This window comes from Lineus longissimus, chromosome 11 (genome assembly GCF_910592395.1).
Source record: "Lineus longissimus chromosome 11, tnLinLong1.2, whole genome shotgun sequence".
NCBI classification, from domain to species: Eukaryota; Metazoa; Nemertea; class Pilidiophora; order Heteronemertea; family Lineidae; genus Lineus; species Lineus longissimus.
The window spans coordinates 18,085,557-18,103,898 of NC_088318.1; the positions used below are offsets into that span (position 1 = coordinate 18,085,557).

An 18,342-nucleotide genomic window follows, 5' to 3' on the forward strand; every position below is an offset into this window, starting at 1 on the left:
AGGATCCAAACCGGACTGAGGCGGTGGTAATTCATGAAGCTCTCATCTTTCCCCTACACTCGACATGCCCTCCTAAACGGTGGTCTGTGATGGACCTTTGGTTCCTGAGAGCAATTGCAAATTGTCCTCTTTCAAGAAAAACGTGAATACGTTTCCCTGGTTGGTAAAGGGATTGGCCCACACTGGTGGCAGTTGCCGAAGACACTGACAGTCCTCGGCTACGCCGAAGACACTGACAGTCCACGGCTACGGTGGAAATGGATATTTTTCTATCGTCAACGACTAAAAAACATGGATGCCAAAAGGCAAAATATTGTAAATTTTGACAAATAAAATGCCAAAAACTTCATGTTAAACTTCAGATCAAGTTTTAAAGATACTGTGATATGTTGCAGATGACTTTAGTGAACCTTTGAAGCTCTCTATTTTAGGGTAGGTATGAAACACATGGCAGGTGATGACAATAGAGTGTTTTCACGTGATGTCATCGCCTGCCATAATCATGATGATTTATCAGGTCATGATGATGATAGATAAAATATGTTGGAGGGACAGAAAAATGAACGTGAGTCCAAATGACCATGACAGCATTCGATTCAGATCAGTCAGGCACGACAAATCAATGTTCTGCCACCCAACATGGCTGGTCGTAGGGCCGAGGGGGATATAATCCACATATAACTCTTTTTTTAATGAATTTGTACATTTTTTGCAGATGATGAAGACCATCAGATGGAAATGTCGCTCTGTGCTAAAGCTGATGATCTTCGTCATTTTGGTTGGACTTGTCATTTATGGACTACATAGTCTAAACAAGGCTGTCAAGAAGATGCAGTGTTCGGATGAACTCTCAAGGGATATGTTAGATGCCTTAGTAAGGGGTGATATCATGGAAATTTGAAAATATACAGTACAACCTCTCTATTGCGGACACCCATGGGACTGGGCCAAGGTGTCCGCAATAGAGAGGTGTCCGCACTAGAGAGGTTATGCCAAATCGTCCCATAGGTGGATTTGAAGTTCCCGCCTTGCAGGTCTTGGTTTTCTCTGTGTCGACATCTAGCGTAGAAACCTTAAACCTGTTGGCTGATCAGTATTTGCTTGTGATGTTGCGTTGAATGACGTGAGCTACTTTGGAACTCAGAGCGTGAATAATCTCTCTAGTAAAAGGTGCCCCTTGTATTGCAAAATCTCCCCGACATGTCATAATGTGTGAAAAAACACCATAATTTCTGTCCATCAGCCACCTTTGATTAATAATTAATTTTTTCTAATTTCTCTACTAACGGATATTCGCCGCAACACTGACAAAACCGTGTGGATTTATGAGTGTCCGTTGACACAATACATGCAATAGGCCTATGTGATTAGTTGAAAAGATGAGTAAACAAATGCCACGGCTTAATTAGGATACAAAAACACAATGCCATGGGGTAATTACTTTGATTAATTACGCAAATATCACACCTGTCGGGCCTACTTGACTCTCCAAGCGCACGCGGGAAGCCATTGTTTTTGCCTACTGTCCGTAATTGGGAGGGAATTGGACCAAAAATTGGCTATCGCCCTGTCCGCAATTCGGAATAGAGAGGTGTCCGCCGTACAGAGGTTTTTGTTATTGGAAATGACTTAGAAAAAATCGGGACTGGCCGGACGTGTCCGTAATGTAGAGGTGTCCGCCTGGCAGAGGTGTCCGCTGAAGGAGGTTCTACTGTAATTCCCTTCTTCGCTGCCAGACGGGAAGGGGAGTGTTGGCATACCATGCAGAGAAATCATTCAAACTCAATTTTTTTGGACAAGATGTCCTGGTGTCTTGATTGATGGATGATGCCAGTGTTATCAGTTTTATTGCTACGACTTTTTATTCTTTCAGTGTAAACTCTATGAGAAGAACAAAGTTGGAGGAAACCTGTGTGACGACATCTGCAAAACTGGAAGCATCAAGTTAAAAAAATGTCTAAACTATCGTGGAGGGAAGAAGATCTTTTTAGCTACTTGGAATATGAAAACAATTATTCTGAAATCTAAAAAAGGATATCTGAGGGACTACGATCCAATCTGGTATCAAGACCCCAACAAGCCGAACCACATTTACCCTTCTGTGGAGGAATTCGCCATGACAATACGTACCACAATCCAAGACCGTATCAGTATCAAACTGCCTGGACGTTTAGATGTCAAAATGTTGGTGAATCAAATGTGGTCTGTTGGTTATGATGAGTATTTCAATAATCCATTCCAGAAAAATCCCAGGGAGTCTGGGTTGGACAGTATATATAGCCTTCTTCAGCAAGACGAATACCTGATGATGAAACATTTTCAAGGCTCGCAATTCTTCCCTGACATATACGGAACTTGTGGACACTTTTATGCCATGGAATTTGTTCCTCCTGGTACAGTTCTTGATCCAGCAATTTTCAGTTTTAAAGATGAATCCACATGGAACCAACGTCGAATAATCGCATTAAAACTATTAGACCTTGTGTATCACTTAGAACACAACTTTCATCAGCCTCTCCACATGTGCGATGTGAAAAATGAAAATTTCGGATTGACTGCTGACGGTGGTGTAAAAGCCATCGATGTCGACATGGCGTATTTTGATGAGAATCTCAAATTTCTTATGAACCAAGAAAACTGTACAAAGCATTCGGACTGTGATTTCTTTGATTGTCGAGGATGGTGTGATTTCAAAACTGGTTACTGTTCTGATCGTAGGATTAATAATAATTTGCAGGTAAGTCGTCCCGAGTCTCTTTGGAGGGGTGGTCAAAGACTGTGTGTTGGGACTTGCAAATAAACTTGGCAAAGATGATTTGCCCAACTTCATAACTTGTTTGACCTGTTTAAGTGCAGGTGGTGCCTCTGTATGTCTTATCCATTGGGTATTTGCTGGCTTGTAAACTGATAACCTTGAATTTTTCATTAACACATTCAAGGTAATGAGTTTTGCCGCAAATTTTCATCATATTTGTATGCGTCCTTTGATTCAAGTCTTATTTCTCTATATTCTAGGCTGTTTGTAGTGATGTCTTCCAGCAGAAGTTAGGAAATGCTTTCAAAGGCTTGTTACGCAGACCACCTCGACAGTTAGTAGCCAGATTCAATGAGGTGCTGGAGGAATGTGCCAATCCGTCCGCAATTCAGGAAGCGGACATCCGACTGAAAGCACCAGATGAAACGTACTGGAAACTGTATAACCTACTACTGGAAAGCAACGCAGACCTGCTTCCTGTCGAGAATGGTCATTTGCATGATCATGAACATTAACATTTGTGCTATAAAAAGACTGAAATATGCATGGTTTAGTAATTTATGTTATCCATTAGTTTCATTTGTGTATTTTTTATTGAATAGATGTACCTTTTTCAGAGAAATTCACTCCTCATCACCTGGGCATAACAGAAATGTACAGCATACGCAGGTGAAGGCCTAAATTATTGACCCCCTTCCCCTTGAATGCGTGCACACTTCTTGTATGGCACTGTGGCTTCTGATGTTGGCTGTTATGTATAATGACACTTCCAGATACATTTGTATGTTTTTATTATACATATAGCTTTTGTAACATTTTTGATATTGAGAGATTATATTTTACACATATCTCCTTTCTTTGTTCATTTTTGTCAGAAAATTTATACTTTTGATATAATAAACATCCCGTGCCAAAGTGCATTTGCGGGTGTGTTCATATTGGTTGTGACAATGTCTTCCAAACTGACCTCTCAGTTTGCCAGCGACATTGAATTCAAGGTTGCAGCAAGGTTGGATCCTCCTGTTGTTCTTTGGAGCGGAGTGTGAGATGTGACAAATTAGGAGCTTCATGGCCAATTAATGGCAATGGGCCAGAGTTCAACTCGCAGGAGCACCTGGAATAGTTTCCAATGATATTCCAATGAGAGAACCAATGGAAATGGTCATGGTTATAAAGTAGTGAACATTTCGTAAAGCCTCTGCATTAACTCTTGGATATTGTGTCAAGAAACATGGTAACAATCACCCCATGTTGTGCACACATCCATCCTACTGCCTTTGTGGTTGTCCTGGTTGTGTATATGTCCTGGTTATGACAATGTCTTCTTTTTAATCAAACTCATGGCATTGGCCAAATCTCGTCATCCTCCAATTAAACTACATTCCTCAATTTGGTCCTGATGATCTGACAGCTGTCAAGTTGAAATGAATAATACGAAGAACTCAGTAATTATGCAAAATCAATTTTCTTAGCTTTTTACATAAAATTACATGGAACAACGGGTTGTCTTCAAAGACCACTATCAAAATTACAATGCATAGATAAACAGATAAACACCAGACATTAAAGACACGCAGTGTCCTTGCATTTCTGACAACATACAATGCGATATATGCCACCTCGTATTCTCAGATCAAAATCTGAACCCCTCCAGGACATTTGTTTAGCATAAGTATTATACACTCAGTACTAGTTCAGTTAACCTCAAATGAATGTACCAGCACAAATTATAATCACGACACTGTGGTAACATATCAGCACTCATTATTCATGCCTGCAAATGTTCATGATTATATGTCACAAAATGATATTTGGTAAGCATATGAATCAGGCGGCCCTTACAAAATTTAGACCAATAACATCAAGCCAAATGTCCTTGGTCCCTCGAGATTTTCCCTGCCAAATTTGGAGATATATTTTGGACTTGGGCCCCCAAACACAGTAAGTCCACATTTCTGAGCATTTCCCTTTGCTTTTACAATGTACCTCCAATTCTTTGACTTATCATACGGTTTTCTTGTAATAGATGAGCGTTGGTTGTTTTGCCAAGCCAAGCGCAAGTGCTATATTAGCAAAGAACATTGCATAATGAAATAAGTCCACATTTGGAATACCATGAAAATGTCCTTCAACTCCTATCACAAGGCCAGCAATCACATATCCTATGGCTCCTAGAACTCCATGAGCATTGAAATCGATCAGACTGACCAGCAGCATTATGACTACAGATCCTGAACTGATGATCGCTGTGAATGTCTCCAAAAGACTTGGGGACAGAAACTGTGACATAATAACTAATGCTATGGAAATGGCTAGAAGTATATGATACAATAACTGAAAGTCAGATTTTTGGCAGTAGCTCACAGAAATAAGTGCCATTCCCAATACTCTAGCTAACCAGCTCAAAGTCTTGTGAGCAAAAATTAACTGGCTGTGGGCGTTCTCCAAGCCGAATCGAAACACCCCGACTGTAGCTGCCATCCCGATTGTGAAGAACCCTACTTGTGACAACGCGTTGACTCCTTTCAATAGGTAGATGGCATAGAATGCCGAGGCTGCCAAGACACCATCCGATATCGCTATTGAAAACTCTGCAGCCATTTTTGCCCCAAGAATAGTAGATTTAGTCCTATAGACCAGTCCTGAAAAACAATAGAAGAGGTCAAATCTTTATGTTGATCAGAAATTATGTGACAATACTTGGCACGAAGGTCAGGAGACCGAACGAGTGGGTCAGTTGCTAATACATAAAATAACGACTGTCATATATTTAATTTAGGCCTTAGGATGGCAAAGAATATTTCTATTAACACTTATATACTGGCATAAATCTTTTCTGGTTTCCGGTTCGCCTCTGAGAAAGTGGCTGTCGACTCACAAGTCCAGGACTGACACGCGCAGTCGAGTCACTTAAGTGAAGTCCTCCTTCGATTGTGACACCCTGTAGTAGGCCTACTACTACTACTGTACACTGCCCTATACAAATAACTAATGAAGTGTCTGAACGATTAATTAACAGGTTGGTTATGCACAGTTTGATTCATCAGCTTACTCTTGATATAGACTTCTTGTTGCTGGACAAGTCTGCCAGCAAAATACGTTGTAAAACAACAGAAATTTGATAAAATTCTGAAAATTATGTAACCCAGAAAATGACAGACTCTTCTGTTCTCACTTCTGCTGCTAGAGGGCAACAAATACTTCCGGTGTCACTTCCGCCTTTTAAAATTTAAAGTCCATGTTCAAAACAAAACACACATTTACCGCATTTACGCAAAGGATTTTCTTTTCAATGTGATGTACTGAATTCTGATCTTCATGTGATTCATTTGAAGTAAGCTGTTGCTGCAGTCAACCTATGTAAACGATATTCTCATACTTTTTGCGAGAGTGTTCACTGACTTTTTCGTCCTCATGTTTTTTTTTGTCAACTCAGAGTTAAATAATATCGTGAAACAACATCTATGATTATCTTTGCTCATTTGCACCGTACATGTACATGTATATAGTTTTGTTTGGGCTCTGTTTTGTCTTTGTTAAACCTGTCTATTCACTTTGGTTTATTGGCAAAATTTCATACATTTACAAGCAGGCGAAAGGGGTGGGGCAAGGCATGCAACATGTGCAAGGGGCCAGGGCTGACAGCCCATGAGCATGATGAGTATCACTTCCAGCTGCTACTAGCCTACTTAATCTATTTCAAATTAATCCCAATTTTAATTTGGGCACGCCATTTATTTAACAAAGGTGTGGCTGTTATATCATCAAAAGGCCTTACAACTTTTTTTAAGTTGGCCTATTTTAACTAACTTGACATTGAAGCTTATTGGTTTTCTCTTTGACCAAGCCATAATCAATAATCGAGGTCAATTGAACTATAGTGCTCTGAGGTGTACATTTAGAGCATGGAGGTATTATTAAGAGTAATTTTTTTTTTGCAATAAACTTGGTGGTACTGGAAAAATGGTGGTACTGGCCCAGCCATGTCATTGTCGAGATGATAACTGGAAACAGACTTACTAACTTCCTTATTGTACATAGTAGATAACATGACTTTTTCAATAATTCAGGTCATTCAGGTCATGATTTATGAACAAATGCCATGGCACATGATGTGAGTGTGATATGGTCTAAGGTTCAGTGACACAAAAATCAATAATTGGATAGATTGTTTGACCCTTATGACTGAACTTGTCAAACAAACCTCATCCCAATTTCTGCTGTTTGTATCTCACAAAAGAGTATGGCTAATACACCATTTATAATTCCTTGAGTTTCATCGTGTAGGCCTCATGAAATGATGACAAGTACTTTTTTGCACCGGCAGTGTGGCGTTGCGACTTCGTGGATGATTTTTGAGTGGAGGGAAGAACCAACTTTGCAACTTGCCGCAAATCATGTTGGTCTTCCAACCTACTGAGCTGGCCAAACATGGGAAGGACCTCAGAGAAGCCTGGGAAAATTAGTGCAGTGCGAATGATGCGTGAAGAACCACATCGCCAAATGCAGATAAACACAACGTTACTTTGATGCGAACTATGTAACACAGTTGTTCTAACCTTATTGTTCTCCTCTACAAGTTTTGTCCAAAAGAGGCCAGCTTGGTGATGGATAAAGGGATGCCTGTGCAAGATTTGGGCAGGTAGAAGAATGATTCATTCTAGAAGCAGTGTTGCAACTGCAGACATGGTATGGCACTCGTATCTTATTGGTTTGATTTGTGGCACATCATGGATTCTAGGCCTACCGTGTCAATGTGATAATTCTAAAAATGTGTATCCCAGATCTAGCTTGGCTTTATTGTACATGCCTCACAAATGTTGATAGGTCTCATCATGTCATTTCATTCAGAGTGAAGTAGGACAATCAAGAGTTCAGGAAAAAACAGATACATAACATGCTAGCCACATAGAGATTAATAGTCCGAATTACTGAACTTTACGAAACCAAAGCAAGTGCAATGGAACTTTAAGAATATTATTGTTACATGTTTAATGTCATTGCCAATAGCAAACTACTAGTACATGCCAAGATTCTAAAAGTTGGACCCGGCCAGATGGGGGACAAAATGTAAAACATTAACATAAATATAATGTTGGAGACAACACCCCTCAAAAGTGTTTTTGGCCATGAAAGTGCTCAAGTCTGATCGAATTGCCTTTGTTACAATGAAAAATCCCAGCAGTAATTAAAAGAATTCAAATGTTTTTAATGAACACCCGATAGATGCAGGCTGTGGACAACAATGGCATTCCCTAGATTGAAGTATGTGTACTTATGTATATGCATGTACTTATCAAACATAATGTGTATAGGCCTAAAAGTATGCCTATTATAGCATGTGACTGAAAATGACAGATTACATACCAGATGTAACACACTACTAATATTCGCATAGACCTGTTCATATTGGCAGGTGATAAAGTTTGATTAACTCTGATTAAAACATTCTGTATTTCTGACATTTTTGATAGAATTGTATCATTCTGACTAGTTGACACCAAGTGAGAAGCTGGATATCTTTGGAGGTATTGTGATTCTGTTATTACTAATTGAGGTTAGGTGACCTACAAATTCTCTCCATCATGCATGATGCCGTCGTCATTGATTCAGAATGGGTTAAACCAAGTCTATTTGATTTCATGTGCTGTGTATCCCCCTGCTGGTAATCATCCAAACCCACTGGGTGTAAACCACCCGTTGATATGTCCCAGTAGGTAATTACATTATCAAGCATAATTCTCTAGTATTACCGCCAACCTATGTTGGATAGAAATCATCAACGGGTGTGCATATGGTAATTGAGGCAGAACGATCTCTGGACTAGTCTCGTTGTGCAGCGAAGAGATCACTCACTCAGTCGGAGCTTGACTGTCGGCTAGAAAAGAACAATACTGATACTAATCACTTATTTACGTTACATTCTGGGACAGTCTCTGTTCTGAATATTACCTGATTTTAAAAGGGTTTTTTCTCGCAGGTGCAACACGTGGAATACAACAGATTTTGATGAAATTCATATTGATCATGTGACTATGTGGTTTCCGTTGATTTAGCCGGCGGTGATTGTTGGATCGTTGTAAAAGTCATCTGCTGCTTCGAACGTGTGGAATAGTTGCATCGTTGACAGGATGGCGGCAAATACATTGGTTGTTCATGTCCTGTTCCAAGGTTTGCTACCAGTTTCTTTATTAGCAGGTAAGTGAAATTTATTTTTCAACTTTAGGAAGATAATTTGTTTTGGATTTTTTATTTTGTACTTCTTTGATTTCTGAATTTTTTCTTTTTGCTTGAAAGCTCTTTCCTAAAAGCTCAGCTGGTCTGAGAGAGTTGAGGATTACAAAGGATGACATTGTGTGGCCTGCTCGGGCAGATATAGGCCTAGGCACGTGTTGCATAAGAAGAAAAGGGGAAAGGGGAAAGGGAAAAAGTGAATATGATTGGGAACGAGTTTACAATCTGGCCCAAAAAAAGGTCATCAGTTGACTAAAGAAGTGCCACTGTTCAATGGATTTATTGGTGAATGCTAAAAACCTAAACATCAGTATGAAGGTGATGGTTTAGTCTTACCTGTCACTTTCATTGCAGCAATTTGACCTTCTTGGAACTTTTTGGTCTCCTGGCAGCCATCTTGAAAATTCATTTTTACCATTTTGAAACTCATGTCTAAAGAGTTGTCAAGAGGTTTTTTTACCAATGTCTCTTACAGTATAATCCAGAGGATGGCATCCGCAGGGATACGGAAGACACACACAAATATAATTCCACAAAAAAGGCTAAATGCTCTAGATCCAGCCTCCACAGAGAGATAGCATAATCCTAGGTTGACTTCATACAGCCAAATGCACACTGCTTTCAGGGCTGGAGGGGCTCAGCTCATTACATCATGAGATTAGCCAAATATATACAGAGGTGACAAACACAACAAGCTTCATTGACCATAAGTACATGGTCAGTTTCACAACAATGACTAACAATGCCAATGGTGATAACTGACATGAGTGTACAGCTCGGACCAGTAGTTTTTCAGCTAGTATTGTAGTAATCTAAAAAAGGCAGGGCGTGGTTGAGCAGGGCACAGCTAGCCTGAATTGGGCAGAGTGCTGTGCCATGCTGGGCTGGGCAATAAGAAAAACTGAGAAAAGGCAGGCTGAAGTGCCCTGTCAAAACTCTTTAGCTGGAACACTAGCCAGAGTTGCCCACTCCTAGAGGTTGTAGCTTGAGCAACAATAATTATTCTTATGGTGGGCTTTGACCTTGACCTATTCATCTTGTTGCCAATCATATCATGCTAACCTGCATCCTGAAGTATGATCTAAATTCTGATCAGATGTGCTTTCCTCAAGATAAGTCTTGGCGTACAACTCACTCCGCCCTCTTCTAATAGATCAACAATATCAACATAGATGGTTAGATCTCGAGATGTAAATTTGGCTACGGCCCTCAGTCAACCTTTGTGTCCTGTTGGCCCAGGACTTCAGACTGGGGGCAGTCTTGAAGGATTGAGTGAGGCAGCACAAGTGTTGACCTTGCAACTCTAGTTGAAAATGATCTAGTGCAAGTGACAAATTTGGATGTTTGTGGTGAACTTCAGGCTGAGGACAGTCTTGAAGGATTTCGTGAGGCTGTGCAAGTATTGAACAGCTTGTTATGATACGAAATAGTCTGATGATGATCTGGGAGTGTTGGGACAACACACACAGAGATGTCTTCACATTATTGATTGATGCAACTGGTTGTCTTGAGGGAGCTTGAGGGAAAAGTTTTTGAGGGTTGCAGAGTTAACTCTAGCTCCCCTTTGTAGCTCTTGGACAGATTCCACCACAGGACGGATGACATTGGCTACATGCAGGCTGGTGCCCAAATACTATATAATGGAGGCAATTCATAGGGGGGGGGAATCTTGCCTCTACAGTGCTCAAAACAACACAAATGAACTTCTATCAAAAGTGTCATTCCCCGCAGACACACTGCCAGTATTTCACATCAACATATTTTCTAATTTCCTCGATAAAATGTGGCTATTGGGATTTCTATGTTTGCTTGTCTGTAGCTGAGCTAATAAAATTCATCACAATTGGTTATGAAATTTTGATAGGTTTTGAGCTGGAATCGAATCGTTCAATCATTGCAGTGCGCTAGACAGGGTGGGTCCAGCGCTGCGAAATTCAGAGCACGTATTCAACCAGGAACAAACTAACTATAAATGTCATCTTCCAGTGTTATTGGTTGCATGTTAACAGACTTTCTGTATCTCCCATACTTCCAAGCAGTGAACTCTCAAGTACCAGATATTCAAAACAAAGACACTTGGTTTTGATAATGAAATTGATTTCTGTCAGATGGTTCCCCTGATACGATATTTGCATTTACTTGGTAATGTTGGTTGTCACTGGGCTGCCACGACTGGATTATGATGTATCAGCACCGATATTGAGCAAGTTCTTGTTGTATCTTAATGGTATTGGGCCTTGCAACATTCAGAATAGCACGTAGAAATATAAGAGTGAATTAAAGATGCTGGCCTGCTCGACCACGGTGGGGATTCTGATTTCATTCTGGTTATGCGCCACAGGAGACAGAAGTAACCGGTACCACCGCTGTGAACGCACTGACTTGTCGTCAACTCTGGAGAACAGCAAATTCTATCTTTGGCGTGGTTGATGAAGAAGTCTGTTTGGCATAGCCGTGCATCATTTTGCTTGGTACAACCGCAGAAATAAAGGGGTTTGTAGCGTATTGATCTGTTTATCTGCTGTAACATGTTGTCATTGCTGTTCGTCACCCTTGTTTGTATAACTTGTAACAACCAATACCAGTATTAAGTGAATGTAGTAACATGCAAGAAAGTCAAGATGACAATGTTTGACAGATGTTGTTGGTACTTGACGACTACTGCTCTCTCTCTGTGTCATTGTGTGATGCCTCCTTTCCCTGTGAGCCAGTCACCTCAGTCTGACAGGATTCCACTCACATCCTCAAGGTCTAGTAGACATTGTTGGCATTGGCATCATCAAAGAAATGTAGCCCTCATGTGACTCTTGTGGTATAAGTTGTTGACTTGGCTTGTGAGCATACTCGGTTTTGTCATCGGCATTGTGAAGGGAATCTTGGCATTGGCATCATCAAAGGAATTGGCCCTGGTGTGATTCAAGTTGCTGACTTGGGTTGTAAGCTGGGTTTTGCTATTGGCAATATGAAGGAAATCTTCCATTTGGTGTTGTGGTGGTACTGTATTCCAGAGGTCATCAGCTGTTGCCATTAGCATCATCAAAGCAGTAGTACCTTTGAACTGTTGTTGCCATTGACTAGCACCATCTCATCATAGGAACGCTTAAGGTGCAGGTTGTTGCCATTGGCATCATGAAAGAAAGGAATGTTTTCTGCTCGTGTTACTCTACTATAAGTAGAAACTGATCATCAGAGCAGTTTGTACTTCAAAATCCATCCAGGGCACTCACCTGCTCACAGCTGCATTCTCTAAAGGTGCTTTTTTCAGTCACCTTCATCTAGCTATTTTGTTTTGGGTATTTTGAGAAGGCTTGCCTAGACTGTACACAATTTCAGAAAGCTGTGCTTGGCACAAGTTTCAACTGCTGGTGGCCTGTTAGTTTTCACCTGGGCAAGTTGTTTCGGCTCTTTCTATCTAGTATTTAGTAGTTTTACTGGCATTTTTCTAACTTCGTTTATGAAGATTTAGAAATAAATACTTCACCAGGCAACTAGGACTGCATGGAGTCTATTTATTACTAATGTGGATGAAGATGGTTACAAACAAATAACCTGCAGTATAGCATATTTGTTCATCTTTATTTGTGCGGTACATTCACAAGATTCACACACTACTCTCTGTCCCAGAATGAGTGCATTGCCTCTTTAGCACCGCACTGCCTCAAAAATCTTTAAAATTGCTATTAAATCGAAACTTTTTCATTGTTCTGTAAACATTGAACAACTCATTTTAGTGCGCTTCCATTTCCCAATCAATAATTTCACGAGGCGGCACACAAAGCCTTCATAATGAATTTCCAACACTGTTGACTCAGCTGAGTAGTCCCGGGAGGATTTCCAGCTTAAATTGTCTCTTGTCAAAATGATGGATCAGTTTGTGAAATTAAACTGAAGGGAAACCACCCGTTCCTCACTGTGTTGGCTGATATGGCTTCTAAAACCTCATGATTGTGTTTTAAAATCTTGCAGTATAGAAAATCGTTTGAAGAGCTAATGGAGCATATTGGTCTCTATCGTATCTCTGGCGGTCATTTCATGATTTGATATGGAGCCAGCAATGAAGTTGACCTTCTTGCTGGCCCGTGCTGGATTGACTAAAAGTGTCTTCATTCTAACCAGTGTCTATAGTTCAGGCCCTGGGTTATCGGTACTGGGCACTGAAATAGTGCTAAGCCATCACCCACACACAGGAATATCTCCACTGCAAATACAGCTGAGCACTATTTCTCTGTTGGCGCCTCGTTTTACTTACACTACGGGCCAAAGCTTACCTACTATCCTATTTTTCAAGTTCAGCTTCTTCAGACATGTCAGTAGTAGGTAATGTAAATAATTTGTTAGTTTTCTGTCATACTACTCCCTAACTAATAGCCACTGGTAATGATAGCAGCCCAGGGTGCTATATAGAATTACCAGGCTACAAGGCCAAGTAGATATTAGGCTACTTGGGCGAAAAGTAAGTCGAAATAAGATAAAAAGATTATAAGCAAGATCTCCAGCCATTGTGAAAATATCTCAATAATTGCGAGTCACATCATGATTTAGTTTGTCATTAAATTCCTGCTGAAAATTATATCTTGTCTTGTGGTTGTTTATTTCACCTCGAGGCCCTTTAAGATCGTCTTATTTCTTCTTTATTGCTCGGAGAAGTTTTAGCTGCTGATGAAAGAGTCCCGTTGGCATCACTAAGAAGATGGGAGTGATTTTTAAGTAGCGAAGAGGACCAATATTGCAAAATAAACAGTCTGTGCTAAGTCCTACTGGAACGATCATAAACTTTTTGATGGATAATTTATTTTGAAGTAAAAGGTTTTTGCTTGTATCTAGAGACCATGGATGATAAATTGATCTCAGATGTGTATATCCATTTCCTAGGAAGCTTACTTCTAACTAACAAAATATTCAACTCTTGAGCATGTATGAGAGTGTGACCCATATTTCACTGGATCGGGTAGTAAGTCGGCAGGCCAAATGAAAATGACTCAATATAAAACTATGTAATTTTTGCTCCACTTTCAGATTAAGACATGTTCACCTCATTAGCACTATGTCTAAGCATTCTCCTAGTCACCATGGCAAAGATATCACTCAAATACATTTCAAAGCAACCTTTGTGATGTTGTCCCAAAGGAAAGTGTTGACTCATTCTAATCTAAGATCTTGGAAGAGGCACAATATCACACTGTATATTGCCATTAGACAGGCAGTCCTTGCGTGATGCTTCCTCTTCAATTTTCATCACACTTCACTTGTAATTTATCATGAGACACTTCCTTTTCAATATACAGTGATGCACATATGCCTCAATTAATATGGAATGTGAACACTGTCGCCGATGACTGTATGCAAGAAGCAGTCACTTGAAATGGCCAACCAGGACCAACTTTGCCATTACCAGTATCAAGGTTAAAGTATTCCTCCCAAAAGGTTGGAGCAATCTCTGAAGATTCTAATTCAAGTTTCAACAAGTCAATGAATACTGATGGGGTGAATTGGCTTCCTCGGCTCAGGAGATTCAGGAAGATGATCAATCATGGCACATGTATGGCACCATTAGAGAGGGCTCTTGGGCTCTCAAAAAAATGGTCATTAGTATACATTCCGGTTGTGGAATGCCCTACCGGAGCACATCAGGGGGGCGGACGCGCTGCTTGCTTTTAAACGACTCCTAAAATCCTGGCTGTTCGAGGAAGCATTTCTTGGTGGGGAGGTAGCGCCTTGAGCAGGTTTACCTGGAGTTTGGCGCTCTATAAGACATTGTTGATTGTTGATTGATTCTGGCAGTACTGTTGATTTTGTGATCTTTTCTAAGTTCAAGATGGTCCTTCCCCAGCACTTGGTTAAGCAATGTCCTGAATTCGAGCCTTCAGGTCAAAGTCTGGTGAGCTTTTGCCGAAGCCACTGATGACTGATCAGGCCACAGCATCCCAGATCCTGTTGCATTTCAAGCGACAAGGAATATTGATACCCCTGGATCTGCTGGTCCTTCTTATCTAGGCCTGGTACACACTCCTGGATCCTAGGAAGAAATGTATGTTGTAGGGTTAGGTGTAAATGCTCAAGGACACACCAATGAAGCAGCTGTGATCCTTCCAAGAGTTAAACCGTGTCCTGATTATGTTCAACAAACTAGGTCGACTGCTCCTAAGAAGTTCTAATTCCAAATGAGTCTCATTAGCGGAATACGAAAGAGAGAACAATGCGACTATCCAACAAGACTATTTTCACAAAGCAGACTATGTATCGATTGCAGTTTGTCTAACTTTGTTTGTTTCTGTTGTTACAATGTCACTTTTGTTCTTAAAGACGTAGAAACATCTGGTCCTTTCCAATAGATGGTGTCGGTTGATGTATGTTCAGTTGGTACTCAAACATACATGAAGCTTGCATAACAACGTGAACTATACGCTGAAGTACTTTGGGCAAATATCCAACTCCTCTGAGCGGGATTTTCTGGTATTTGCTGTAGCATTGGAGACGTGATACCACTGTGTAATTTTCAGAATGTAGCGTAGGTAAAGTCAGGCTCTGTTGATTTTGACGTCACAGCCAGCAAAATATTGGCTGACCCCTCCAATACTGGAGGCGCTGATCAGGATAGAGGTGATTTATCAGATTCGGCATTCTTGTAAACCATCACCTCATTCTGTCTCACCCCTCCCCTCCCCGAAACTAATGACTTTTTGCCGTACAATGCCACAGACAGGTTAATTGAAGTTTGTGAGCACTTCCATCCATAGCCATGGTGATGGCAGTGTCAATCAGTACACCCAATAAATGGGATGTCTAAATGGTGTTAGTTGTTAAATTATTCAGACTTATTGTCATATTAAAATCCTGTTGAAGTGGGTGAAATGACCCAATAACGCTCATTCAGATGTGATCAACATGAAATTTGATATCAAATGAAAAAGCTAGGACATGCTTTAACTGCCCTTGAAAATATGTTAGTTTTCAGATTTTGGGACAGTTTTGCAGAACTTGTGTTATCTGAGAAAATAGTTTCATTAGCTTGTTGCGCGTGACGAGCTGTTTTAGACTAAAATATTTGGACTTGTGTCAAGCTACTTATCAAAAATGATACTTTCAAAGTTAAATGTTTGTTTTAAGAACGGATGAAGAGATCCTAAACCGTTCTTGACAGCTTAAGAGAAGCAAAGTGCTATGTAGTATGTTGGCTTCTGAAGTCTGACAAAACATGAGCCATCTGAAGAGTTTTCATTACTGACACTGTAAAAGCTATTATCATGGAAAAGCCACAAAAACTGTCAAAATGGTAAGTATATGTATCATGATTGCCTATAAAAGTGCACTCTATAGCCGTAACATTGGTTTAGATGACACTTTGCGTTCAGATAGAAGTTCAGCTGTACTTTGTGTTTGTCCGCCTGGTTGGACAAAATGTTGGGCTGAAATTTGAATCGGCGCTGGTCAGTACTCTGTAAGGAGGGCGAAAGTCTGCAAGATCTATACCAGCTTTTTCAACTTTAAAACCTTTTATTCCCGTAGCATAGCTTATCTGCCGAGAGCTTGGACGATGACTCTAAACTAAACAAACGACTTTCCTAGAAGTTGCTGTCAACACACAAATATCCCCTCCCCTTTGACGGGGATTAGTTCATTTCCACCACCACTATGTTTCACCTTATCTCTGGTGCAAAAATAAGATTCTTGCTCCATCAAAAACTGTGTAATCATAATAAATTGTGAGTCGCATTGAGCAGTGCTGACTTGTTTGCAAAATGTCCATGGCTATTTCCGTTTCTAGCAATATTTCTTCGCCTGCTCTACTCCCTAGGAAAGATTGATATGCAATAATTTGCTGTGTCAGCATTGCATCGTTAAAATTCTGATTCCGCTGTTGAATCTCGAAGATGAATTGATCATTTGCGATGCATTAACAGCTTCACCTAGGTCAGCAAATCCATTTCGCAATATTTCTTTTTGATTCATATCGATATCAAAACTGACGACTTCATCGTTCATACAAGGATTGCCAAAGCCAGATTAGGAGTTTTCGCCTTTGATTGGATGGATTTATCATTTCCAAAGCATTGGCTGTGTCTTTTGCGTTGTTAAAATGCTCTAGATATCGAACGATGGCTTGCGGCCATTTATATTCGTGGTTTCGTGAAATTGCTACTGAGGCATACATTTGATTAGCGTACCCAAGAGCCAGGTGACTGATGACATGGGCCACCCAAACCAAGCCCCATATCTCCCAGAGCAGACTTTCCAATGACAAAGATGAAACCGCTGAATTTCTCATCAGTGAGTATCCTAACCTAAAGCCTGTTGACTGATGACATGAGCCACCCAAACCAAGTCCCTTATCTCCCAGAGCAGACTTTCCAATGACAAAGATGAAACAGCTGAATTTCTCATCAGTGAGTATCCTAACCTAAAGCCTGTTGACTGATGACATGCGCCAAGCCAACCCCTTATCGCATACCAAACTGCTAAATTTCCCGTCAGTATCCGAAGCTGTTGACTGCATGACTTGCGCCACCCCAAGCCCCAACTATCACCCACAGCGGACACCAAATGATAGATACCAATGTCACAATTTCCAGTGAGCATCGCACTCGATAGCCAGTCTACTGATGACACCTTGCCACCTCAAGCCGACGTTCTCATCGTTAATTGATAGTGAAGAACTGCATTGAATTCCCTTTCAGCGGCATGATCCCAGACCTAATCGATCAACTGACATCAACTCGATTAACAATGTAATCAAGCCAACTATCACTATCAGGGTAAACCATTGACTCCTGTAACCATTAAACATGATTGATTTGCCTGAATAAATTGATTTTACTCCTTCGGGATAAATTTATCGCAGATGGGCAGAGAGGGGTGAAAATGACAGAACCTGAAATGGAATGTTGCATTTGTCATTTGTCGATTACAGTTTATGTGACTGCAGAAGTATGGTCGGAACCCCTTAATTGTCAAAGGTGCTTAACAATTGAATAGGCTGTTAGGAGAACCACAATAGACTCGCTGGAACCTTTTCTTCAACTTGTCCAAAATATCTCAGACGGGTCAAAGGTGCAGGTACTCTGTTGATTGGCTCTCCTTCTGTGTCCCACAGGGTGGCAGTGAGGAGAAATGGTTTTGGCACCTGTTAGGATGTGCCTTATTGCGCTGTTAAATACTGCTTGAGGTATTCTTGAGTTGTGACAGGTCCTCTGTTGATGCTCAGAGCTCGTCCCCTTTTGGTCCTGTACCTGCCTTGGTCATCACTCATGTGACAGACAATGGTTGGAGAGGAGACATACTGCCAACGCTCGATGGCCAACGTTGAGAGATGTTTCAAGTGTAGCTTCTGGAAAACATGGTTGATCGGTTAAAAC

The 18,342-nt window shown here is 40.6% G+C and overlaps 3 protein-coding genes across 8 annotated transcripts in view; 2 read left to right on the plus strand and 1 right to left on the minus strand.

Annotated features, from left to right (window-relative positions):
- Positions 1 to 292: 292 nt before the first annotated feature.
- Positions 293 to 3,548, plus strand: LOC135495833 (divergent protein kinase domain 1C-like). Its single transcript, XM_064784810.1, has 4 exons — positions 293 to 432; positions 716 to 874; positions 1,874 to 2,737; positions 3,016 to 3,548. The coding sequence occupies exons 2-4, from the start codon at positions 716 to 718 to the stop codon at positions 3,268 to 3,270; spliced, it is 1,278 nt and encodes a 425-aa protein (XP_064640880.1). The 5' UTR covers positions 293 to 432; the 3' UTR covers positions 3,271 to 3,548.
- A 666-nt stretch (positions 3,549 to 4,214) lies between these two features.
- On the minus strand, positions 4,215 to 5,934 carry LOC135496138 (uncharacterized). The gene is made up of 2 exons (XM_064785280.1): positions 5,808 to 5,934; positions 4,215 to 5,397 (listed from the first exon to the last, which is right to left on the minus strand). Exon 2 carries the CDS (start codon positions 5,354 to 5,356, stop codon positions 4,760 to 4,762), a length of 597 nt encoding a protein of 198 aa, XP_064641350.1. The 5' UTR covers positions 5,357 to 5,397; positions 5,808 to 5,934; the 3' UTR covers positions 4,215 to 4,759.
- A 15-nt stretch (positions 5,935 to 5,949) lies between these two features.
- Positions 5,950 to 18,342, plus strand: part of LOC135496139 (piezo-type mechanosensitive ion channel component 2-like) — a 79,885-nt gene continuing 67,492 nt past the window's right edge. For all 6 annotated transcript variants that reach the window (XM_064785284.1, XM_064785285.1, XM_064785282.1 and 3 more), the window contains exons 1-2: positions 5,950 to 6,089; positions 8,736 to 8,953. In XM_064785284.1, coding sequence (XP_064641354.1) covers positions 8,887 to 8,953 — 67 coding nt within the window. In that variant the 5' untranslated portion in view covers positions 5,950 to 6,089; positions 8,736 to 8,886. The remainder of the gene's footprint in view (positions 6,090 to 8,735; positions 8,954 to 18,342) is intronic.